General features: G+C 45.4%; 1 protein-coding gene across 1 annotated transcript in view; it reads right to left on the bottom strand.

Moving 5' to 3' along the window:
• Nucleotides 1–2,445: 2,445 nt before the first annotated feature.
• The window catches only part of LOC112250056 (heparan sulfate glucosamine 3-O-sulfotransferase 5), a 90,483-nt gene continuing 71,079 nt past the window's right edge, over nucleotides 2,446–21,849 (bottom strand). The window contains exons 2-3 of the mRNA XM_024419894.2: nucleotides 3,955–4,096; nucleotides 2,446–3,715 (exon numbers count right to left, since the gene is read on the bottom strand). Of these exons, the coding sequence (XP_024275662.1) occupies nucleotides 2,782–3,715; nucleotides 3,955–4,061 (1,041 nt within the window). The 5' untranslated portion in view covers nucleotides 4,062–4,096 and the 3' untranslated portion in view covers nucleotides 2,446–2,781. The remainder of the gene's footprint in view (nucleotides 3,716–3,954; nucleotides 4,097–21,849) is intronic.

Genomic DNA, 21,849 nt, shown 5'->3' with positions numbered 1-21,849 from the left:
AAGGAAGAGTCTCAGTCTTTGAACCACACAATAGATTACGAGACAAAACAGAAATAATGAATGACTCAGCTGACACGTGTTTAAATGTCATTTTAATTCAATAATTTTTTGTTACAGAACAACACACTTATGATACAGGATGGCTATTTGCACATAAGACAAATATGTTAATTGTAGTAGAATAAGCATTAGATGGTTTGACAGTAACTAACAAATTACTTTTTTTACTGTGACTTTTTACCAAGGGGAATGACAAACATGTTATTAATACTGGAGAAAAAGAACGAGAACAAAGTTACCACTTAAATCTCTTATTCAACATTTAAATGCTTGATGTATGAGGACATCATCGGAGTCAGAATTTTATGAGAAATCTATGTTCCCATTCCCTTATGAGAATCTCCTACCCTTCTACAGATTTCTGGGTTATATTACAGATACAAGTACGTCATGGTAGTTTGAGAAAAATTAAACTACCTAAAAACAACATAGAAACAAATAAAAGTAGCACATGTTTAAAGAATGATACTGGAATAAATGAAATAACACAAAACTACATTAGAGAGCCCATGCTTTGTCAATTGTATGTTCAATACACATGCAGGAGAAAAGCAAAACCAAAATGAGAGGACTAATAAATGCAAGACTATCACACTTAGAACTGCAAGAACATGTAAGCCTACGTCTTTGTCAAGGTTGTTTTTATATGAAACATTGCCACATATAAAGCTTCATGATATAGCCTTTAAATATGTTAAATGTATGTGTTGTTGACTGACAATTCGTCTTTTAAAATCCACATGTTCACTTAACATAATCTCATGTTTATCGCTCATTGTAGTATACCCTTCATTCAATATTGGCTGAGATGATGGCAAAATGCAGAGTTTATAACGGGCACAAGTGTCAGACAGGTGAATTATTATGAAGAAAGATCAGGTGCATTAAACTGAATTGTTTTGTAATCACACAACTCACAAATCCTTTATCCTCTTATGCCCCCTTACATATTAAGAAACAAACATACATTGATTCCATTACAGATTTTGGTCACATTGTCATTCTCACAGGGGAGAGTGGGGTATGTTGAGCCATTTTTACATTCAGCCTCACTACGGCAATATAGTATTCTTTTTAACAAAGATATCTACATATATTTCAGGATGTTGTGTATCCCTGGAAATAATCATAATTCATGTAAACATAACAGTTTTAAAAACATAGTTTGTCAAAAACAAAATTGGTCTCTTTGCACAACTTATCCCAGAGTAAATTGAGCATAGGGAAAAAGTTGAGCCACCTTGGGGTAAGTTGGTGTAGGTGCCCTGTGACAGTGGGTGATGGTGCTGGTTGGTCAAAGTTTAATTCATGGAATGGGGGTGAGGTATATTGTACTGTAAATTTCAAATGTATGCCTATATTCAGATATAGATGGATCTGTTAAATATGACTTACCCTTGCATTTCTTGACAAGTTGTCTGGGACAGTGATATTGTTTCGATGTGCCAATTCGTAGGCAAGTTCACTGCATTTGAGGCTACTAAGCCCATGAAGCTGGTCTGCGATATTCTGGATATGTTTAGCAAGCTCAGACTCCATGTCATCAGATAAGACCTTGAGTGACTCTGCTACTCTATCACAGCCTCTCTTTATACAACTCAGACTCCATGTCATCAGATAAGACCTTGTGTGACTCTGCTACTCTGTCACAGCCTCTCTTTATACAACTCAGACTCCATGTCATCAGATAAGACCTTGTGTGTCTCTGCTACTCTGTCACAGCCTCTCTTTATACAACTCAGACTCCATGTCATCAGATAAGAGACTCTGTCACAGCCTCTCTTTATACAACTCATACTCCATGTCATCAGATAAGACCTTGTGTGTCTCTGCTACTCTGTCACAGCCTCTCTTTATACAGCTCATACTCCATGTCATCAGATAAGACCTTGTGTGTCTCTGCTACTCTGTCACAGCCTCTCTTTCACACAGGTACATGTTTGTTTTCATTTTTGGCAATGTAGCTCAGCGTCATTCAGTACATTTTTTCATCCCTTGGTGCTTCTGGAATGGACTTTTTCCCTTCTCTCACTTCCTTGGCTGCTCTCTCAAGAACCTAAAGGGGGGCTAGATCCCTGCATGTTTTACATTTGTATACACAGGGAATGATTAGGTCTGCTCTATAACAATACAAATGCAGTATATTGAGTTCATATGCATGACACATTGCAAAAATACTATGCATATTATGCATAAACCTGACTAAATGTAATCATAATCTGTATGGGGTATGGTGGCCATTGGCTCAACTTACCCCAAGGCAAACATTTATACTATATTAGCCCACACAGGTACGAGGATGCGCTTTCATGCTAGGTTTAGGACCTCATAGTGTAGCTTATAGAGACCCCAACTGATATACAAAACAATCCACCTTGGTTTAGATACAAGCCACATGAAACCTATAACACAATACATTCATTTGCCCTAACTTGCTTACCACTTTGTCCATGTGTTTTTTTCTTCATAGACTCCATGAAATGACGACCTCTTCCTTAATATTTGGTCACATGGTACATTTTGTATATGGTTTCCTAGAAACAAGGAGTAGCTCAACTAACCCTTCGGCTCGACTTACCCCACTCTCCTCAACGTATTAAATTCAATCAAAGTGCTTTTAATATCCTTTAATATTGTTGTGGTTGACATCTTGAAAATGCCAACAGGACAACTTCAGTTAAGAAGTTCAAATAGGCTAGGCCTAGACCTTCCCTTAGTTTCTCAGGGCCAGTTGAACGTCCTCCCAGTAATCTGATAAAACTTCTGATTGAAGGGGTGGAAGAACTTCCTCAGTTTGGCCACCACTGAGGGGTCCACCTCAGGGTGGATGCGCCCCTTGCTGCCTGCCAGGCACTTGTTGAAGACATTGTTAAATCGCAGGCAGTAGAATCCCCTGGTGGCATTGAAATACAGGTTATACCGGCTGATCCTGGAGGGGAGGTTGAGGAAGCGCTCGACGAGCTGCAGCTCAGGCAGCGGGTCTGTGATCAGACGGTCGCCGTCCACAATGTGAAAATGTTCCACGGGGAAGAACTTCAGCCAGCGCTCCAAGTGCTTGGTGTAAATGCTGGTCCGTACCGCCTTATACTTTGTGTTCACATCACACGTGTTGCCGTCGATGGCCAGCTTCTCAAACTTGTGGTAGGTCTTATTCTTACGCTCCTTGCCCTCCAGCACCTGTGTGTAGTCGGACACAGCTCTGGTGGTGGGCTCGCGCACAATAATCAACAGCTTGATGGAGGAGTTCATCTTGAAGATGCGTTCGGGGACCTCCTCTGTGATGAAGTAGGCGGGGCTCTTCTCAATGGTGATCTGGTGGAGGAAGGAGAAGGGCATCTTCTCCCGGTACCAGTCGATGCCCCGGGCGTAGTTCTGTTCGTTGTCAAAGAAGTGGATCTCCTGCGAGGCCTTGACCACAGCTGGGTGCAGGTTGAGCATCTCCAGCAGGGCGCGCGTGCCCCCCTTGCGCACTCCGATGATGATGGCCCGGGGCAGTTGCTGCACCAGGTTGTGCAGGCGGATCTGCTCTTTGGTGGCATTGCCCTTGCGGATCTCGTGGAGCAGACCACGCTTATACTGCAGGGTCCGGAGAGGGAACTGCTCCGGCAGATGAGGAGGGCCCAGTCTGCTCTCTATGGGGCAAATAGGCTGCAGCCTGGAGGAGGGGAAAACACAGAAAGAGACATTTAGTTCTATATAATAATTTCATCAATAAACTTTAGAGCATTTTTGAATTAACTTTAAACACATTGTTAAATACAATGAAGTCTTATCATAATCTAATCATATATGATCAAGATTTTGATATTTGAAAAAAATATTATATCATTTATATAAACTAAAATCATTCTATACTTGACATTCAACAGGCATTGCTTTCAGCAAACAACGTACCTATCCAAGCTCCCAACCCTGGCCACTAGATAGAGGAGACTCCCAATAGCAAGGCTGCCCAACAAGAAGAGCTTCTGTCTCAGCAACGCCTGCTGTTTGAATAGCATGACCCTCCATCAATCTTCAGGACTGCGTCTTCAGCCTGGGGACGGGAGAGCAGAGCACATAAACCACTAATCACTGGCGAGGAGAGAGACAGACTAATGTTTATTAACACACACTAAATCAAGTCTTACAAGTGATTAAGCCAAACTCACAGGAGCCTGCAAAGTGCTGCAGTGCCATTAGAGCAGACGGCTGGGGTTAGTCGGGTTCCGTTGTAAAACGTTTTGTCTGTTGCAAAACGTTATGCAACAGAAACCGTTTACTCCAAACGTAAAACGTTTTCCAACAAAAAATATAGTTTCTATTGGGCAAATTCAGGTAGGTCCCTCCCCGTTTGGTTCCGTTTCGTTCATAGAGTAAACAGTAAAAGGTTTCCATTGCAAAACGTTTTGCAACAGACAAAACCGACTGAGAATATATATATATATACAGTAGCAGTCAAAAGTTTGGACACACCCACTCATTCAAGGATTTTTCTTTATTTTTACTATTTTCTACATTGTAGAATAATTGTGCAGACATCAAAACTAGGAAAAACATATATCGAATCATGTAATAACCAAAAAAGTGTTAAACAAATCTAAATATATTTTAGATTCTTTAAATTAGCCAACCTTTGCCATGATGACAGGTTTGCACACTATTGGCATTCTCTCAACCAGCTTCATGAGGAATACTTTTCCAACGGTCTTGAAGGAGTTCCCACATATGCTGAGCACTTGCTGGCTGTTTTTCCTTCACTCTGTGGTCCAACTCATCCCAAACCATCTCAATTGGGTTGAGGTCGGGTGATTGTGGAGGCAGCACTCCATCACTCGCCTTGGTCAAATAGCCCTTACACAGCCCGGAGGTGTGTTTTGGGTCATTGTCCTGTTAAAAAACAAATTATAGTCCCACTAACTGCAAACCAGATGGGATGGCGTATCACTGCAGAATGCTGTGGTAGCCATGCTGGTTAAGTGTGCCTTGAATTCTAAATACATCACAGAAGATGTCACCAGCAAAGCACCCCCATACCATCACACCTCCTCCTCCATTCTTCAGGGTGGGAACCACACATGAGGAGATCATCCGTTCACCTACTCTACATCTCACAAAAACACCGCGGTTGGAAGAAAAAATCTCAAATTCGGACTCATCAGACAAAAGGACAGATTTCCATCAGTCAGACTGAGACCACTGAGCCTGTGACAATCTGCCAGACCACTGACTCAAACAGCCCTCATTCCCCCTCCTTTATAGTAGAAGCCTCAAACAAGTTTCTAAAGACGGTTGACATCTAGTGGAATCCTTAGGAAGTGCAATTTGACCCATAGACACTGTGTATTCGATAGGCCAAGCTTTGAAAAACTACAAACCTCAGATTTCACACTTCCTGGTTGGATTTGTCTCAGGTTTTCACCTGCCATATGAGTTCTGTTATACTCACAGACATCATTCAAACAGTTTTAGAAACTTTAGAGTGTTTTCTATCCAGATCTACTAATAATATACATACATTAGCATCTGGGACTGAGTAGGAGGCAGTTTACTCTGGGCACGCTTTTCATTCAAAAGTGAAAATGCTGCCCCCTATCCCAAAGATGTTTTAAGACATGAAGGTCAGTCAGTCCATAACATTTCAAGAACTTTGAAAGTTTCTTCAAGTGCAATCGCAAAAACCATCAAGCATTATGGTGAAAATGGCTTTCAAGAGAACCACCACAGGAAAGGAAGACTCAGAGTTACATCTGCTGCAGAGGATAAATTCATTAAAGTTAACAGGACCTCAGATGGCAGCCCAAATAAATGCTTCACAGAGTTCAAGTTACAGCCACATCTCAACATCAACTGTTCAGAGGAGACTGCGTGAATCAGGCCTTGATCGAAACCTCTAATAAAAGGCACCAATAAGATGAAGAGACTTGCTTGGGCCAAGAAAGCAGTCAGTCTCTCACGAGAGAGTTAGCTCTCATTCCATGGCTTTTCTACAGACAATGGAATTCTCCGGTTGGAACATTATTGAACATTTATGATAAAAACATCCTAAAGTTTGATTCTATACAACGTTTTATATGTTTCTACGACCAGTAATCTAACTTTTTGGAATTTTTGTCCGACCTTTCCGCTGGAAGATGCACGCGTTTAGATTTGTTTACCAAACGCCCTAACAAAAGGAGGTATATGGACATAAATTATGAACTTTATCGAACAAATCAAACATTTATTGTGGAACTGGGATTCCTTGGAGTGCATTCTGATGAAGATCATCAAAGGTAAGTGAATATTTATAATGCTATTTCTGACTAATGTTGACTGCGGCGCAACATGGCAGATATTTTTTATTTTTTTATTTTTTTATTTATTTTGGGCTCTGAGCTCCGTACTCAGATTATTGCATGGTATGCTTTTTTTCCGTGACATTTTTTTTAAAAATCTGATGTTTTGGAACTACTGAACATAACACACCAATGTAAAATTAGATTTTTGGATATAAATATTCACTTTATCGAACAAAACATACATGTATTGTGTAACCTGAAGTCCTATGAGTGTCATCTGATGAAGATCATCAAAGGTTAGTGATTCATTTTATCTATATTTATGCTTTTTGTGACTTCTCTCTTTGGCTGGAAAAATTGCTGGGTTTTTCTGTGACTTGGTGGTGACCTAACATAATCGTTTGTGGAGCTTTTGCTGTAAAGCATTTTTGAAATCAGACACTGTGGCTGGATTAACGAGAATTTTATCTTTAAAATGGTGGCTAATACTTGTATGTTTGAGAAATTTGATTGATGAGATTTCTGTTGATTTGTATTTGGCGCCCTGCAATTTCATTGGCTGTTGGTAAGGGGTTCCGCTAGCGGAACAACACAACTGATTGGCTCAAACGTATTAAGAAGGAAAGAAATTCCACAAATTAGCTTATAACAAGGCACACCTGTTAATTGAAATGCATTCCAGGTGACTACCTCATGAAGCTGAATGAAAGAATGCCAAGAGTGTGCAAAGCTGTCATCAAGGCAAAGGGTGGCTCCTTTGAAGAATCTCAAATATAAAATATATTTTGATTTGTATAACACTCTTTTGGTTACTACATGATTTCATAGTTTTGATGTCTTCACTATTATTCTACAACGTAGAAAATAGTACAAATAAAGAAAACCCCTGGAAAGTCCAAACTTTTGACTGGTACTGTATATATATATATATATATATAGAAAGTTAAACTTCTTATTCTAGCTAATTAAACTATATATATATATATATATATATAATAACTTTCTAGATTACTGTGACTTCCATTCAATTATAACGTTTCAGAGGATTGAGGAGCTAAAGAAAAACCAGCAGTCTAGAATACATACTGTAAATTGGTGCCACGTGAAAATAGTTCACCTCCAAAGTCTGGAAACAGGATAGAAATTGTATATTTGGATGTTGTTAACTAGATGTTCAAACCATTTTGTCACACACACACACATATACACACACACACACGCACTATCATGTTCTATGAAAAGAAAGCATCACTGTGAGAAGCTGCTGCATGGGAACAAAACAAAAATGATCAAAAGAAACAGAAAAACCTGACCTCAATTCATTGTAGGCTACACTTCATCTACTGTTGTAATCTAGAACAGGTCCTAGTATTCACAACATTATATGTGTGTTTTTTTACATTTTAGAGCGGAAAGGGATTAATCCCCAGGGCCAGGTAAACATTTTTTTTTGTCTATCTTGATTACAGCTATCGAACAGGAGTACATGCATAGAAATAGAATGAATAGAATGTACAAATAATTTACTTGAATGGGGACTCCCATTAAACAAATAATTTACTTGAATGTGGACTCCCATTATACAAATAATTTACTTGAATGTGGACTCCCATTATACAAATAATTTACTTGAACTGGGACTCATTGTATTCATTCTGAATTGGGACCCATTCTAATTATTCTATTCCTATCCGGTAGACGAAATCCATATTGATCTTTTTTTTTAAACTGCGCACAGAGACTACTGTTGGTGCTAATAGTGTAAGATCATCAATAACCATCTGCCTCAGCACATCTCCCTTGTTGTGATTAGCATACAAAATAAAACTGCTGTGTCTTTATCGTGTACAGCATGACTCGTTTGACCTTCAATGATGTAAAAGTAAAACCTGTTCCCCTGTTAAACCAAGCGGGGGCAGTATTTCATTATCTAAGAATGACATCAAAGTACTGTGACTCTCACAGACATCACCGTTTTTTTTCTACAAGTCTTTTATCGGGCTCCAGGTTGAGACATAATAGTGGTTTTTAGTAGTTGCAGATGTTTAATATTTTAGAACAATTATAAGAGGGAGCAGTAGAACACTCTGCTTTGCAAAGTTATGTAGACTTAGGCTATTGACATTTGAGTCTAGATATATCATTTTTGCAGGTCTACAACATACTGATGTTTGTAGGCTTTACAATAGAAAGTAACTGCTGTTATGATCAGCAAATGGAAGCCCACTTCCTCCCCAAAGAATAACCACCAACTGACAAATTACACAGCCTTTACTGTTTACCCCTGTGGACCCAGAGAGATCAGTCTCCAAAACCAATTAGCAGATGGCTTAGATCAGTGGTTGACAAACCTTTAATAGTGCTGTACCCGTTCAAACATTCAACCTCCAGCTGCGTACCCCCTCTAGCACCAGGTTCAGCACACTCTCAAATGTTGTTTTTTTGCCATAATTGTAAGCCTGTCACACACACACACACACACACACACACACACACACACACACACACACACACACACACACACACACACACACACACACACACACACACACACACACACACACACACACACACACACACACACACACACACACACACACACACACACACACACACACACACACACACACACACACACACACACACACACACACAATACAATACATTTATTAAACATATGAATTTGTGAGTTTTTATCACAACCCGGCTCGTGGGAAGTGACAAAGAGCTCTTATAGGACCAGGGCACAAATAATAATATAATAATAATCAATCTTTTTGCTCTTTATTTAGCCATCTTACATATAAAACCTTATTTGTTCATAAAAAATTGTGAATAACTCACCTCAGGTTAATGAGAAGGGTGTGCTTTAAAGGATGCACATAACTCTGCAATGTTGGGTTGTATTGGAGAGAGTCTCAGTCTTAAATAATTTTCCACAGTCTGTGCCAGTATTTAGTTTTCATGCTAATGAGGACTGAGAATCCACTCTCACATAGGTACGTGGTTGCAAAAGGCATCCGTTTTTTAACAGTGGGAGTTGTTTGAGTCGTCTGTTTCGGAAAAGTACCTGCGTAATTGCGCATCCAATTCACTCAGGTGCTTCGCTATATCACATTTGACATTGTCCGTAAGCTTGAGTTCATTTGCACACAAAATGTAGACAGAGAAGAGCTCCAACTTCGTAATCATAGCCTCAATTTTGTCCAGCACATTGAATATAGTTGTGGAGAGTCCCTGTAATGCTAGATTCAGATCATTCAGGTGAGAAAAAACATCACCATGCAAGTGGTCAGACAAGTGTAATTGTTTCAAAACATCTCATGCCATGTCTCTGATGTGTCATGAAACAGTGTTGTTTAGGGCCTCCCTCAGTGCTAGCTGTGCCACCAGAGACTCTGGGTTTGCGCCCAGGCTCTGTCGCCCCCGGCCGCGACCGGGAGGTCCATGGGGCATCGCACAATTGGCCTAGCATCGTCCGGGTTAGGCAGGGTTTGGCCGGTAGGGATATCCTTGTCTCATCGCGCACTAGCGACTCCTGTGGCGGGCCGGGCGCAGTGCACGCTAACCAGGTCGGCAGGTGCACGGTGTTTCCTCCGACACATTGGTGTGGCTGGCTTCGGGTGCGGCTTGGATGGGTTGTGTTTCGGAGGACGCATGGCTTTCGACCTTCGTCTCTCTCGAGCCCATAGCGATGAGACAAGATAGTAACTACTAACATTTGTTTACCACGAAAAGGGGGAAAAAGAAAAAAAGAAACAGTGTTGTTTGATGAAGACATTGTCTGTATATATTTTTGGGCCTTTCCCCCAGCATTGTCCCAGCCATATCAACAGCAGCAGGAATAATTATTTTCTCCACAATAGTATGGGGCTTGCCTGTCCTAGCCACTCGGTAGCTTCTAGCCCCTTCTTATTAATGGTACCTGTTTCTTTTATACAGGTCTTACTACTCAAAAGTCATCTTAATTCTCACTCCAAACACTGCTGTGGCTTATTTTTCAAATTGGCATGTTTCGTTATTAAATATCTGCGCAAGAGTGAAGGTTTCCCGCGAGAGAGTATCGGTTAATGTGATTGGATGTTAATTATTTGACTAGGCTACCTGTATTTTACATTGTGTTGTTATTTCGCTCAACACTAGATGATTTAATTTTCTTTTTGGCAGTGAAACGAGGCTACTCAGGTGAGAAAAGAATATACACCCAAATGTATAGCCCCATTAGAAAATCAATTTTTATTTGGCGTACCTCCGGCGGCATTGTGCGTACCCCAGGTTGGGAATATCCGGCTTAGATCTTCCAAATACAATACGAGGTAGCCCGTTGGATGTAAGCAGGGCTTGCAAACCATCACGGATTACCAAAGGAAAACCATCCGTGAGCTGCCCAGTGAAGGGTTCCTACCAGATGAGCTAAATGCCTTCTACGCTTGTTTCGAGGCAATCAACACTGAACCATGCACGAGAGCAGCAGATGATCCGGACGACTGTGTAATCATGCTCTCCGTAGCCAATGTGAGTAAGAACTTTAAACAGGTTAACATTCACAAGGCCACCGGGCCAGATTACCATCTTAAAGGTCTTACTCACATCGGCTACGGAGAGCGTGATTACATCACCCTATAGCACTCATATCTGTTGCTTTGAAAGGCTGGTCATGGCTCACATCAACACCATCATCCCTGGACCCACCCTGGACCCACTCAAATCCGCATACCACTCCAACAGATCCACAGATGACGCAATCTCCATTGCACTCCTTTATTGCACTCCACACTGCCCTCTCCCATCAAGCTCATCACAAAGCTAAGGACCCTGGGACTGAAATCCTCCCTCTGCAACTGGATCCTGGACTTCCTGACAGGCCGCCCCCAGGTGGTGAGGGTAGGCAACAACACATCCACCACTCTAACCCTCAACACAGGCGCCCCTCAGCGGTGCATGCTTAGTCCCCTCCTGTACTCTCTGTTCACCCACGACTACATTGCCGCTCATCACTCCAACACCATCATTAAGTTTGCTGACGACAGGCCTGATCACTGACATTGATGAGACAGTCTATAGGGAGGTCAGAGACCTGGCAGTGTGGTGCCAGGACTTCAACCTCTCCCTCTGCAAGACAAAGGAGCCGATCGTGGACTACAGGAAATGGAGGACCGAGCAAAGTGGGTCGAGAGCTTCAAGTTCCTCTGTGTCTACATCACTAAGGATCTATCATGGTCCACACACACCAACACAGTCGTGGGGCACGACAACAACTCTTCCACCTCAGGACGCTGAAAAGATTTGTCATGGGCCCTCAAATCCTCTACAGCTGCACCATTGAGAGCATCTTGACTGGCTGTATCACCGCGTGGTATGGCAACTGCTTGGTATCCGACTGCAAGGACCTACAGAGGGTAGCGGGTACGGCCCAGTACATCACTGGGGCTGAGCTCCCTGCCATCCAGGACTTCAATACCAGGCGGTGTCAGTGAAAGGCCCAAAATGTTTTCAAAGAGTCCAGTCACCCAAGTCCTAGACTGTTCTCTCTGCTACCGCATGTCAAGCGGCATTGATGTGCCAAGTCTGGAACCAGCAGACCCTGAACAGATTCTACCTCCAAGCCATAAGACTGCTAAATAGTTAGTTAAATATTTAACCAAATAGCTACCCGGACTATCATTGACCTGTTTTGATTGAACTTTATTGAACTCATCACATTGGCTGCTGCTACTGTTTATTATCTATTCTGTCGCCTAGTCAGTTTATTCCTAGTAATATGTACATATCTACCTCAATTGCCCCGTGCCCCTGCACATCAACTCGATACTGGTACCCCATGTATATAACCAAGTTATCGTTCCCCTGTCACGTTCTGACCTTCATTTCCTTTGTTTTGTCATTATTTAGTGTGGTCAGGGCGTGAGTTGGGGTGGGCAGTCTATGTTTGTTTTTCTATGTTTTGGGTATTTCTATGTTTCGGCCTAGTATGGTTCTCAATCAGAGGCAGGTGTCATTAGTTGTCTCTGATTGAGAATCATACTTAGGTAGCCTGGGTTTCACTGTGTGTTTGTGGGTGATTGTTCCTGTCTCTGTGTTTGCACCAGATAGGGCTGTTTTGGTTTTGCACATTTCTTGTTTTGTTAGTTTATTCATGTATAGTGTCTTTATTAAAGTACCATGAATAACCACCATGCTGCGTTTTGGTCCGCCTCTCTTTCCCCAGAAGAAAACCCTTACAGAATCACCCACCTTAACAGGACCGAGCGGCGTGGTAAACAGCAGCTGCAGCAAAAGCAGCAGCAGGAGAAGGAACAGAGGCAGCAGCAGCAGGAACAGCAACAGCGATGTCAGGATTTCGGGACATGGGAGCAGAATCTGGACTACACAACTTGGGAGGAGATAGACAGGTGGGCGGTCGACCCAGGGAGAGTGCCGGAGCCCGCCTGGGATTCGATGGAGCAGTGCGCGGAAGGTTACAGGAGAATGAGGTTGGCGAAGCGAACATGGCTGGCAAGGAAGCCCGAGAGGCAGCCCAAAAATTTCTTGGGGGGGCACACAGGAAGTGTGGTGAAGCCAGGTAGGAGACCTGCGCCAACTTCCTGTGCTTACCGGGGGACGAGAGAGACCGGGCAGGCACCGTGTTATGTGGTGGAGCGCACGGTGTCCCCAGTGCCGGTGCATAGCCCGGTGCGGTACATACCAGCTCAGCGTATCGGCCGGGCTAGAGTGAGCATCGAGCCAAGTGCCATGAAGCCGGCTCTACGCATCTGGTCTCTAGTGCGTCTCCTTGGGCCGGCTTACATGGCACCAGCCTTGCGCACGGTGTCCCCGGTTTGCCTGCATAGCCCAGTGCGGGCTATTCCATCTCGCCGCACTGGCAAGGCGACCGGGACCATTCAACCGGGTAAGGTTGGGCAGGCTCGGTGCTCAAGAGCTCCAGTGCGCCTGCACGGTCCGGTCTATCCGGTACCACCTCCACACACCAGCCCTCCGGTGGCAGCACCCCGCACCAGGCTGTCTCTCCGTCTCATCCTTACAGGTGCTCCCTCCTCTCCAGCGCTGCCGGAGTCTCCCGCCTATCCGCCGCTGCTAGAGCCTTCCTCCTCTCCAACGCAGCCGGAGTCTCCCGCCTGTTCGGCGCTACCAGAGCTCCCGCCCCTCAGTCCAGAGGCGCTAGAGCCCCTCATTCCAGAGGCGCCAGAGCTACTCAGTCCAGCGCTGCCAGAGCCTTTCTCTCCAGCGCTGCCGGAGCTTCCCGTCTGCCCAGCGCCGCCTGCGCTACCCGTCTGCCCAGCGCCACCTGACCCGCCCGTCTGCCCAGTGCCGCCTGAGCTGCCCGTCTACCCAGCGCCGCCAGGGGCCACCAGTGCCGCCAGTCAGCCAGGGGCCGCCAGTGCCGCCAGTCAGCCAGGGGCCGCCAGTGCCGCCTGTCAGCCAGGGGCCGCCAGTGCCGCCAGTCAGCCAGGGGCCGCCAGTGCCGCCAGTCAGCCAGGGGCCGCCAGTCAGCCAGGGGCCACCAGTGCCGCCAGTCAGCCAGGGGCCGCCAGAGCCCCTCAGCCCAGAGGCGCCAGAGCCCCTCAGCCCAGAGGTGCCAGAGCCCTCAGCCCAGAGGCGCCAGAGCCCCTCAGCCCAGAGGCGTCAGAGCCCCTCAGCCAAGAGCTTCCGCCCCTCTGTCCAGAGCTTCCGCCCTTCTGTCCAGAGCTTCCGCCCCTCTGTCCAGAGCTTCCACCCCTCTGTCCCGAGCTGCCCCTCAGTCCAGTGGGGTCATTTAGAGGGGTCACCGTGGATAGGAGGCCACGGAAGCAGACAATAAGGCGGACTAAGACAATGGTGACGTGGGGTCCGCGTCCCGCACCAGAGCCGCCACCGCGGACAGACGCCCACCCAGACCCTCCCCTATAGGTTAAGGTTTTGCGGCCGGAGTCTGCACCTTTGGGGGGGGGTACTGTCACGTTCTGACCTGATCTCATCCTTACAGGTGCTCCCTCCTCTCCAGCGCTGCCGGAGTCTCCCGCCTATCCGCCGCTGCTAGAGCCTTCCTCCTCTCCAACGCAGCCGGAGTCTCCCTCCTGTTCGGCGCTACCAGAGCTCCCGCCCCTCAGTCCAGAGGCGCTAGAGCCCCTCATTCCAGAGGCGCCAGAGCTACTCAGTCCAGCGCTGCCAGAGCCTTTCTCTCAAGCGCTGCCGGAGCTTCCCGTCTGCCCAGCGCCGCCTGCGCCACCCGTCTGCCCAGCGCCACCTGACCCGCCCGTCTGCCCAGTGCCGCCTGAGCTGCCCGTCTACCCAGCGCCGCCAGAGGCCGCCAGTGCCGCCAGTCAGCCAGGGGCCGCCAGTGCCGCCAGTCAGCCAGGGGCCGCCAGTGCCGCCTGTCAGCCAGGGGCCGCCAGTGCCGCCAGTCAGCCAGGGGCCGCCAGTCAGCCAGGGGCCACCAGTGCCGCCAGTCAGCCAGGGGCCGCCAGAGCCCCTCAGCCCAGAGGCGCCAGAGCCCCTCAGCCCAGAGGTGCCAGAGCCCTCAGCCCAGAGGCGCCAGAGCCCCTCAGCCCAGAGGCGTCAGAGCCCCTCAGCCAAGAGCTTCCGCCCCTCTGTCCAGAGCTTCCGCCCCTCTGTCCAGAGCTTCCGCCCCTCTGTCCAGAGCTTCCACCCCTCTGTCCCGAGCTGCCCCTCAGTCCAGTGGGGTCATTTAGAGGGGTCACCGTGGATAGGAGGCCACGGAAGCAGACAATAAGGCGGACTAAGACAATGGTGACGTGGGGTCCGCGTCCCGCACCAGAGCCGCCACCGCGGACAGACGCCCACCCAGACCCTCCCCTATAGGTTAAGGTTTTGCGGCCGGAGTCTGTACCTTTGGGGGGGGGGGTACTGTCACGTTCTGACCTTTATTTCCTTTGTTTTGTCATTATTTAGTATGGTCAGGGCGTGAGTTGGGGTGGGCAGTCTATGTTTGTTTTTCTATGTTTTGGGTATTTCTATGTTTCGGCCTAGTATGGTTCTCAATCAGAGGCAGGTGTCATTAGTTGTCTCTGATTGAGAATCATACTTAGGTAGCCTGGGTTTCACTGTGTGTTTGTGGGTGATTGTTCCTGTCTCCGTGTTTGCACCAGATAGGGCTGTTTTGGTTTTGCACATTTCTTGTTTTGTTAGTTTATTCATGTATAGTGTCTTTATTAAAGTACCATGAATAACCACCACGCTGCGTTTTGGTCCGCCTCTCTTTCCCCAGAAGAAAACCATTACATCCTCATTGTGTGTTTATTATTACTTATATTATTATGTGTTATTACTTTCCTATTATTTCTCTTTCTTTTTTACTCGCTGCATTGTAGGTAAGGGGTGTTGTCGTGCTCTGCATTGTAAGAAGCATTTCACTGTTAGTCTACACTTGCTGTTTACAAAGCATGTGACGAATAGCATTTCTTTTGATTTAATATAACACATAACAGGCATGTCGAGTGGGCTTTTGACTCTCGCTGTAACTACAAAATAAGTCATATTGCCTTGCCTGGCCTCTAAAGGGACTCTAGCCAAGCAATTGCTATTTTATCAGTCTAACAATATAGGAGAATAAACCCATTTAGCCAGAGGGCCAGTTCAGTCCCCTTGTTTGTGGATTCCCATTTGGAAATGAAATGTTTTTCATTACAGGTGATATCTTTGAGAGGGCTGGGGAGCGATTCACAGATCTCCTGGGGGGAGCTTTCATTTTAATGGCTCTTTGGTTTATAGAGGGTGTCATTTGCAGAACAATGCTCCTACTTACAATGCTGAAGTTGACTCTCAAAATCAATGTACTGTTTTTTTGAAGTCCCAACCTACTTTAGAGTACACTTCATGTACACCCTTAGAATTCCAGGGTGTCCATTCTTTCCTATCCTCTACTACGCTATGGTTAGGGACAGATGACCTACATTTGACTCAATTGTAGGAAATCTGTGGGAAACATATTCCCCTGCTACCCCCATATCTCTAGTAGTCTTACCAAATACTGATGTATTTCAATTCCTTCTATTCACTCAGACTGTTGAATCCACAGTGTTAGTCTAATCGTGTCCGAATTAATTGCCTCTTTCACATGATGAACCCTTACTTATTTTAGCCCTGCAAAGATGTCTGAGAGACTCGTGGTCCAATTAGTTTTAGAGTAGAGTAATGTATCGTAAATTGCCTTTCAGACCAGTTTTCTTGACCCATGTTGTGAACCTCTGCAGCATGATCGTGTTTGCGCTTATCAGGACATGTTAAATTTACATTTTGGTCATCAAGAGCTAAGAAGAGTTGTGCACTGGCCATATGGGGTTTTCTCTATGAATCCCCAGTGTCAACATAAACAGTCAACACTTTATTATGAAATGTATTTTATCAAATATAAAAGTGCATTACAGATGCCCAGTCTAAAACCCAAGCAATGCAGGGGAAGAAGCACAGTGACTAATGTGACGTCCCCTCCCTTCTCTGCCTTCTTGTCATGCCCTGAGCTTAGAGAGCCGTTTCATTTCTCTATTTGGTTAGATCAGCGTGTGATTTGGGTGGGCATTCTATGTTTTCTATTTCTTTGTTTTTGGCCGAGTGTGGTTCCCAATAAGAGGCAGCTGTCTATCGTTGTCTCTGATTGGGAATCATACTTAGGCAGCCCTTTTCCCACCTAATGTTGTGGGTAATTATTTATTTTCTGTGTGTGTTTGTGTGCGCCACAGTTGCGTCTCGTTCGGTTTCTGTTTTCCTGTTTTTTTGTGAAGGTTCACTACGATTAAAATATATGGACTTACATGCATGCTGCGCCTTGGCTCATTTATGACAGGGAGTTTGAAGATAGTGAACGTGACAGAATTATCCACCACAAAAAGACCAAGCAGCGTGCGCCAACTTGGAGGACGAGCTGGACTAGGGAGAAGATTATGTCAGGGGACAAGACCCGGTCACGGAAGCCTGAGAGGCAGCTCCAAAAACCATTTTTTGGGGCGGCACACGGGGAGATTGGCGGAGTCAGGGTTTAGACCTGAGCCAACTCTCCGTGCTTACCGTGGGGAGCATGTGACCGGTCAGGCACCGTGTTATGGGGTGATGCGCACTGTGTCTCCAGTGAGCATTCACAGGCTGGTGCACTCTGTGCCAGTGCAGAAGTGGGTATCCAGCCAGGACGGGTTGTGCCAGCTCTACGCTCGAAACCTCCAGTGTGCCTCCGCGGCCCAGTGTATCCGGTGCCTGCTCCACGCACCAGGCTTCCAGTGCATCTCCCCAGTCCGGTGAGACTTGTTCCGGTTCCACGTACTAGGCCTCCACAATGTCACCCCAGCTCCACGCACCAGGCTTGCAGTACGTCTCTTCAGTCCGGTGAGACCTGTTCCGGCTCCACGTACGAAGCCTCTAGTGATGATCCATGGCAAGAAGCCTCTAGTGATAATCCATGGCAAGAAGCCTCCAGTGATGATCCATGGCCCAGAGCCTGTAGTGAAAATCCATGGCACGGAGCCTCCAGCGATGGTCCCCAGTCCAGAGCCCCCAGCGACAGTCCCCAGTCCGGCGCCTCCAGCGACGGTCTCCAGTCCGGAGCCTCCAGCAACGGTCCCTAGTCCGGAGCCTCCAGCGACGGTCCCCAGTCCAGAGCCTGCAGCGACGGTCCCCAGTCCGGAGCCTGCATTGATGTTCCCCAGTCCGGGGCCTGCAGCCACTGTCCCCTGTCCGGAGCCTGCAGCGACGTTCCACAGTCCGAAGCCTCCAGTGGCGGTCTGCAGTCCGGAGCCTCCGGCGACGATCCATGGTCCGGCTCCTCCGGCAACGATCCACGGTCCGGAGTCTCCGGCGAAGATCCAAGGCCCGGTTCCACGGAAGCGGAGGGATAAGCGTGCGGAGCAGGGGCTACACCCCGAACCGGAGCCACCACCGAGGATAAAAAATGTGGAATTACATGCACGCTGCGCCTTAGCTCATTTATGACAGGGAATTTGAAGATAGTGAACGTGACACTTCTGGGTTTTGCTGTGCTTACTTCCTGCAAGAGATTGGTGGTCGTCAGTGTCGTCAGTGCTGATGGGGCACACCTGTGAAAACTCAGCTGTGGCATAAAGTCTTCCCCCCATATTCAGCAAGAGAATCCCTCTCTCCATGCATTCCTTTGGTTGTGACTTCGGGCAGTTGACACTTAATTTACTGACCATGCCTCATCTGATTATTTTTGTAAGTGTTTACTTTATTTATGGAATAAATTCATTTTGTTATTCCTTTACTCAGTGTGTGGTATCCCATTGTTTGTTACAATCTAGAGCCAGGTTGTAACACTAGGAACAATTCCCTAGAAGGCAGGAACCTAGGAAGAAACTTTGAGGCCACTAGGCTACCCTGGGGCGGCAGGGTAGCCTAGTGGTTAGAGCGTTGGACTAGTAACTGGAAGGTTGCAAGTTCAAACCCCCGAGCTGACAATGTACAAATCTGTCGTTCTGCCCCTGAACAGGCAGTTAACCCACTGTTCCTAGGCCGTCATTGAAAATAAGAACTTGTTCTTAACTGACTTGCCTGGTTAAATAAAGGTAAAATTTAAAAAAAGAGGAACCATGCTCCGAAGGGGTGGCCAGTCTTCTTCTAACTGTACTTTAGTATTACATTGCCATCAGAAAGTATTCATACCCCTTGACTTATTGTACATTCTGTTGTGTTACAGCCTGAATTCAAAATGGATTAAATAGATTTATGTACTACCCCTTTACACAAAATACCCCATAACGACAGCGCAAACATGTTTTCAAATGTATTGAAAATGAAATGCAAAAATATCTCATTTACATACAGTTAGGGAAAAAAGTATTTGATCCCCTGCTGATTTTGTACGTTTGCCCACTGACAAAGAAATTATAAGTCTATAATTTTCATGGTAGGTTTATTTGAACAGTGAGAGACAGAATAACAACAACAAAATCCAGAAAAAAGCATGTTAAAAATGTTATAAATTGATTTGCATTTTAATGAAGGAAATAAGTACTTGACCCCTCTGCAAAACATGACTTAGTACTTGGTGGCAAAACCCATGTTGGCAATCACAGAGGTCAGACGTTTCTTGTAGCTGGCCACCAGGTTTGCACACATCTCAGGAGGGATTTTGTCCCACTCCTCTTTGCAGATCTTCTCCAAGTCATTAAGGTTTCGAGACTGACGTTTGGCAACTCAAACCTTCAGCTCCCTCCACAGATTTGCTCTGGGATTAAGGTGTGGAGACTGGCTAGGCCACACCAGGACTTTGATGTGCTTCTTCTTGAGCCACTCCTTTGTTGCCTTGGCCGTGTGTTTTGGGTCATTGTCATGCTGGAATACCCATCCACGAACCATTTTCATTGCCCTGGCTGAGGGAAGGAGGTTCTCACCCAAGATTTGACGGTGCATGGCCCCGTCCATCGTCCCTTTGATGCGGTGAAGTTGTCCTGTCCCCTTAGCAGAAAAACACCCCCAAAGCATAATGTTTCCACCTCCATGTTTGACGGTGGGGATGGTGTTCTTGGGGTCATAGGCAGCATTGCTCCTCCTCCAAACACGGCGAGTTGAGTTGATGCCAAAGAGCTCCATTTTGGTCTCATCTGACCAAAACACTTTCCCCCTGTTGTCCTCTGAATCATTCAGATGTTCATTGGCAGACGGGCATGTACAGTGGGGAGAACAAGTACTTGATACACTGCCGATTTTTCAGGTTTTCCTACTTACAAAGCATGTAGAGGTCTGTAATTTTTATCATAGGTACACTTCAACTGTGAGAGACGGAATCTAAAACAAAAATCCAGAAAATCATATTGTATGATTTTTAAGTAATTAATTTGCATTTTATTGCATGACATAATTATTTGATCACCTTACCCTCGGTCTGGGGCTCCATGTAAGATTTCACCTCGTGGGCTCCAAGAACACCATCCCAACCGTGAAGCATGGAGGTGGAAACATCATTCTTTGGGGATGCTTTTCTGCAAAGGGGACAGGACGACTGCACCGTATTGAGGGGAGGATGGATGAGGCCATGTATCGCGAGATGTTGGCCAACAACCTCCTTCCCTCAGTAAGAGCATTGAAGATGGGTCGTGGCTGGGTCTTCCAGCATGACAACGACCCGAAACACACAGCCAGGGCAACTAAAGAGTGGCTCCGTAAGAAGCATCTCAAGGTCCTGGAGTGGTCTAGCCAGTCTCCAGACCTGAACCCAATAGAAAATCTTTGGGGGGAGCTGAAAGTCCGTATTGCCCAGCGACAGCCCCGAAACCTGAAGGATCTGGAAAAGGTCTGTATGGAGGAGTGGGCCAAAATCACTGCTGCAGTGTGTGCAAACCCGGTCAAGAACTACAGGAAACATATGATCTCTGTAATTGCAAACAAAGGTTTCTGTACCAAATATTAAGTTCTGCTTTTCTAATGTATCAAATACTTATGTCATGCAATAAAATACAAATTAATTACTTAAAAATCATACAATGTGATTTTCTGGATTTTTTAGATTCTGTCTCTCACAGTTGAAGTGTACCTACGATAAAAATTACAGACCTCTACATGCTTTGTAAGTAGGAAAACCTGCAAAATCGGCAGTGTATCAAATACTTGTTCTCCCCACTGTATATGATTTAGTATATGTAAAAACAATTTAAAATCAAGAATAGTCTGATGGGTGACAATATTAGAATATAGTCCTACTCATCTTGACGAAAGTAAATGTGGACAGTTCTTCCAAAATCTTCATGCGCCTCAGAATTGGATAAGGACACACACAGTTGCGTCCCAGATGTCTGTCTTCACTTGTAGCCTTTGAGAAAGACCTGATCACATGATGGAGAGCCACGTGAGTGAGAGGTGCTTTGGAGCATGCAGCCGGGAGAAGGGAATTATCAGTGGTGGAAAAAGCTCCCAATTGACATACTTGAGTAAAAGTTTAGATAACTTAATAGAAAGTTACTCAAGTAAAAGTGAAAGTCAGCCAGTAAAATAGTACTTGACTAAAAGTCTAAACGTAATTGAAAAAATATACTTAAGTTTCAAAAGAAAAAGTAAAAGTGTAAATCATTTTAAATTCCTTATATTAAACAAAGAAGACGGCAACATTTTCTTGTTTGTAAAATGTACGGATTGCCAGGGGCACACTCCAACAAAAGATGCATTTGTGTTTAGTGAGTCCGCCAGGACAGAGGCAGTAGGGATGACCAAATGTTCTCTTGATAAGTGTGTGAATTTAACCATTTTCCTGTCCTGCTAAGCATTAGAAATGTAACGAGTACTTTTGGTTGTCAGGGAAAATGTTTGGAGTATAAAGTACAATATTTTCTTTTGGATTGTAGTGGAGTAAAAGTAAAAGTAGTCAAAAATATAAATAGTAAAGTACAGATACCCCCCCAAAATACTTAAGTAGTACTTTAAAGTATTCTTAAGTACTTACACTACTGGGAATTATAATTATTATATTCAGCCCAAGGGCACAAAACTGGCCGCAAAAGGCATGCATTTTTTAGGGGGCATTACGGCCACACAAAGGGAATTTGAGGCATTATCAAGTGCTTGTCAAATTGTGAATGAAAGACTGATGACTTGT

Source organism: Oncorhynchus tshawytscha, linkage group LG05 (assembly GCF_018296145.1).
Source record: "Oncorhynchus tshawytscha isolate Ot180627B linkage group LG05, Otsh_v2.0, whole genome shotgun sequence".
Classification (NCBI taxonomy): domain Eukaryota; kingdom Metazoa; phylum Chordata; class Actinopteri; order Salmoniformes; family Salmonidae; genus Oncorhynchus; species Oncorhynchus tshawytscha.
The sequence above is the reverse complement of the archived record's forward strand: the minus strand, read 5'-3'. Positions and strand labels throughout refer to the sequence as shown.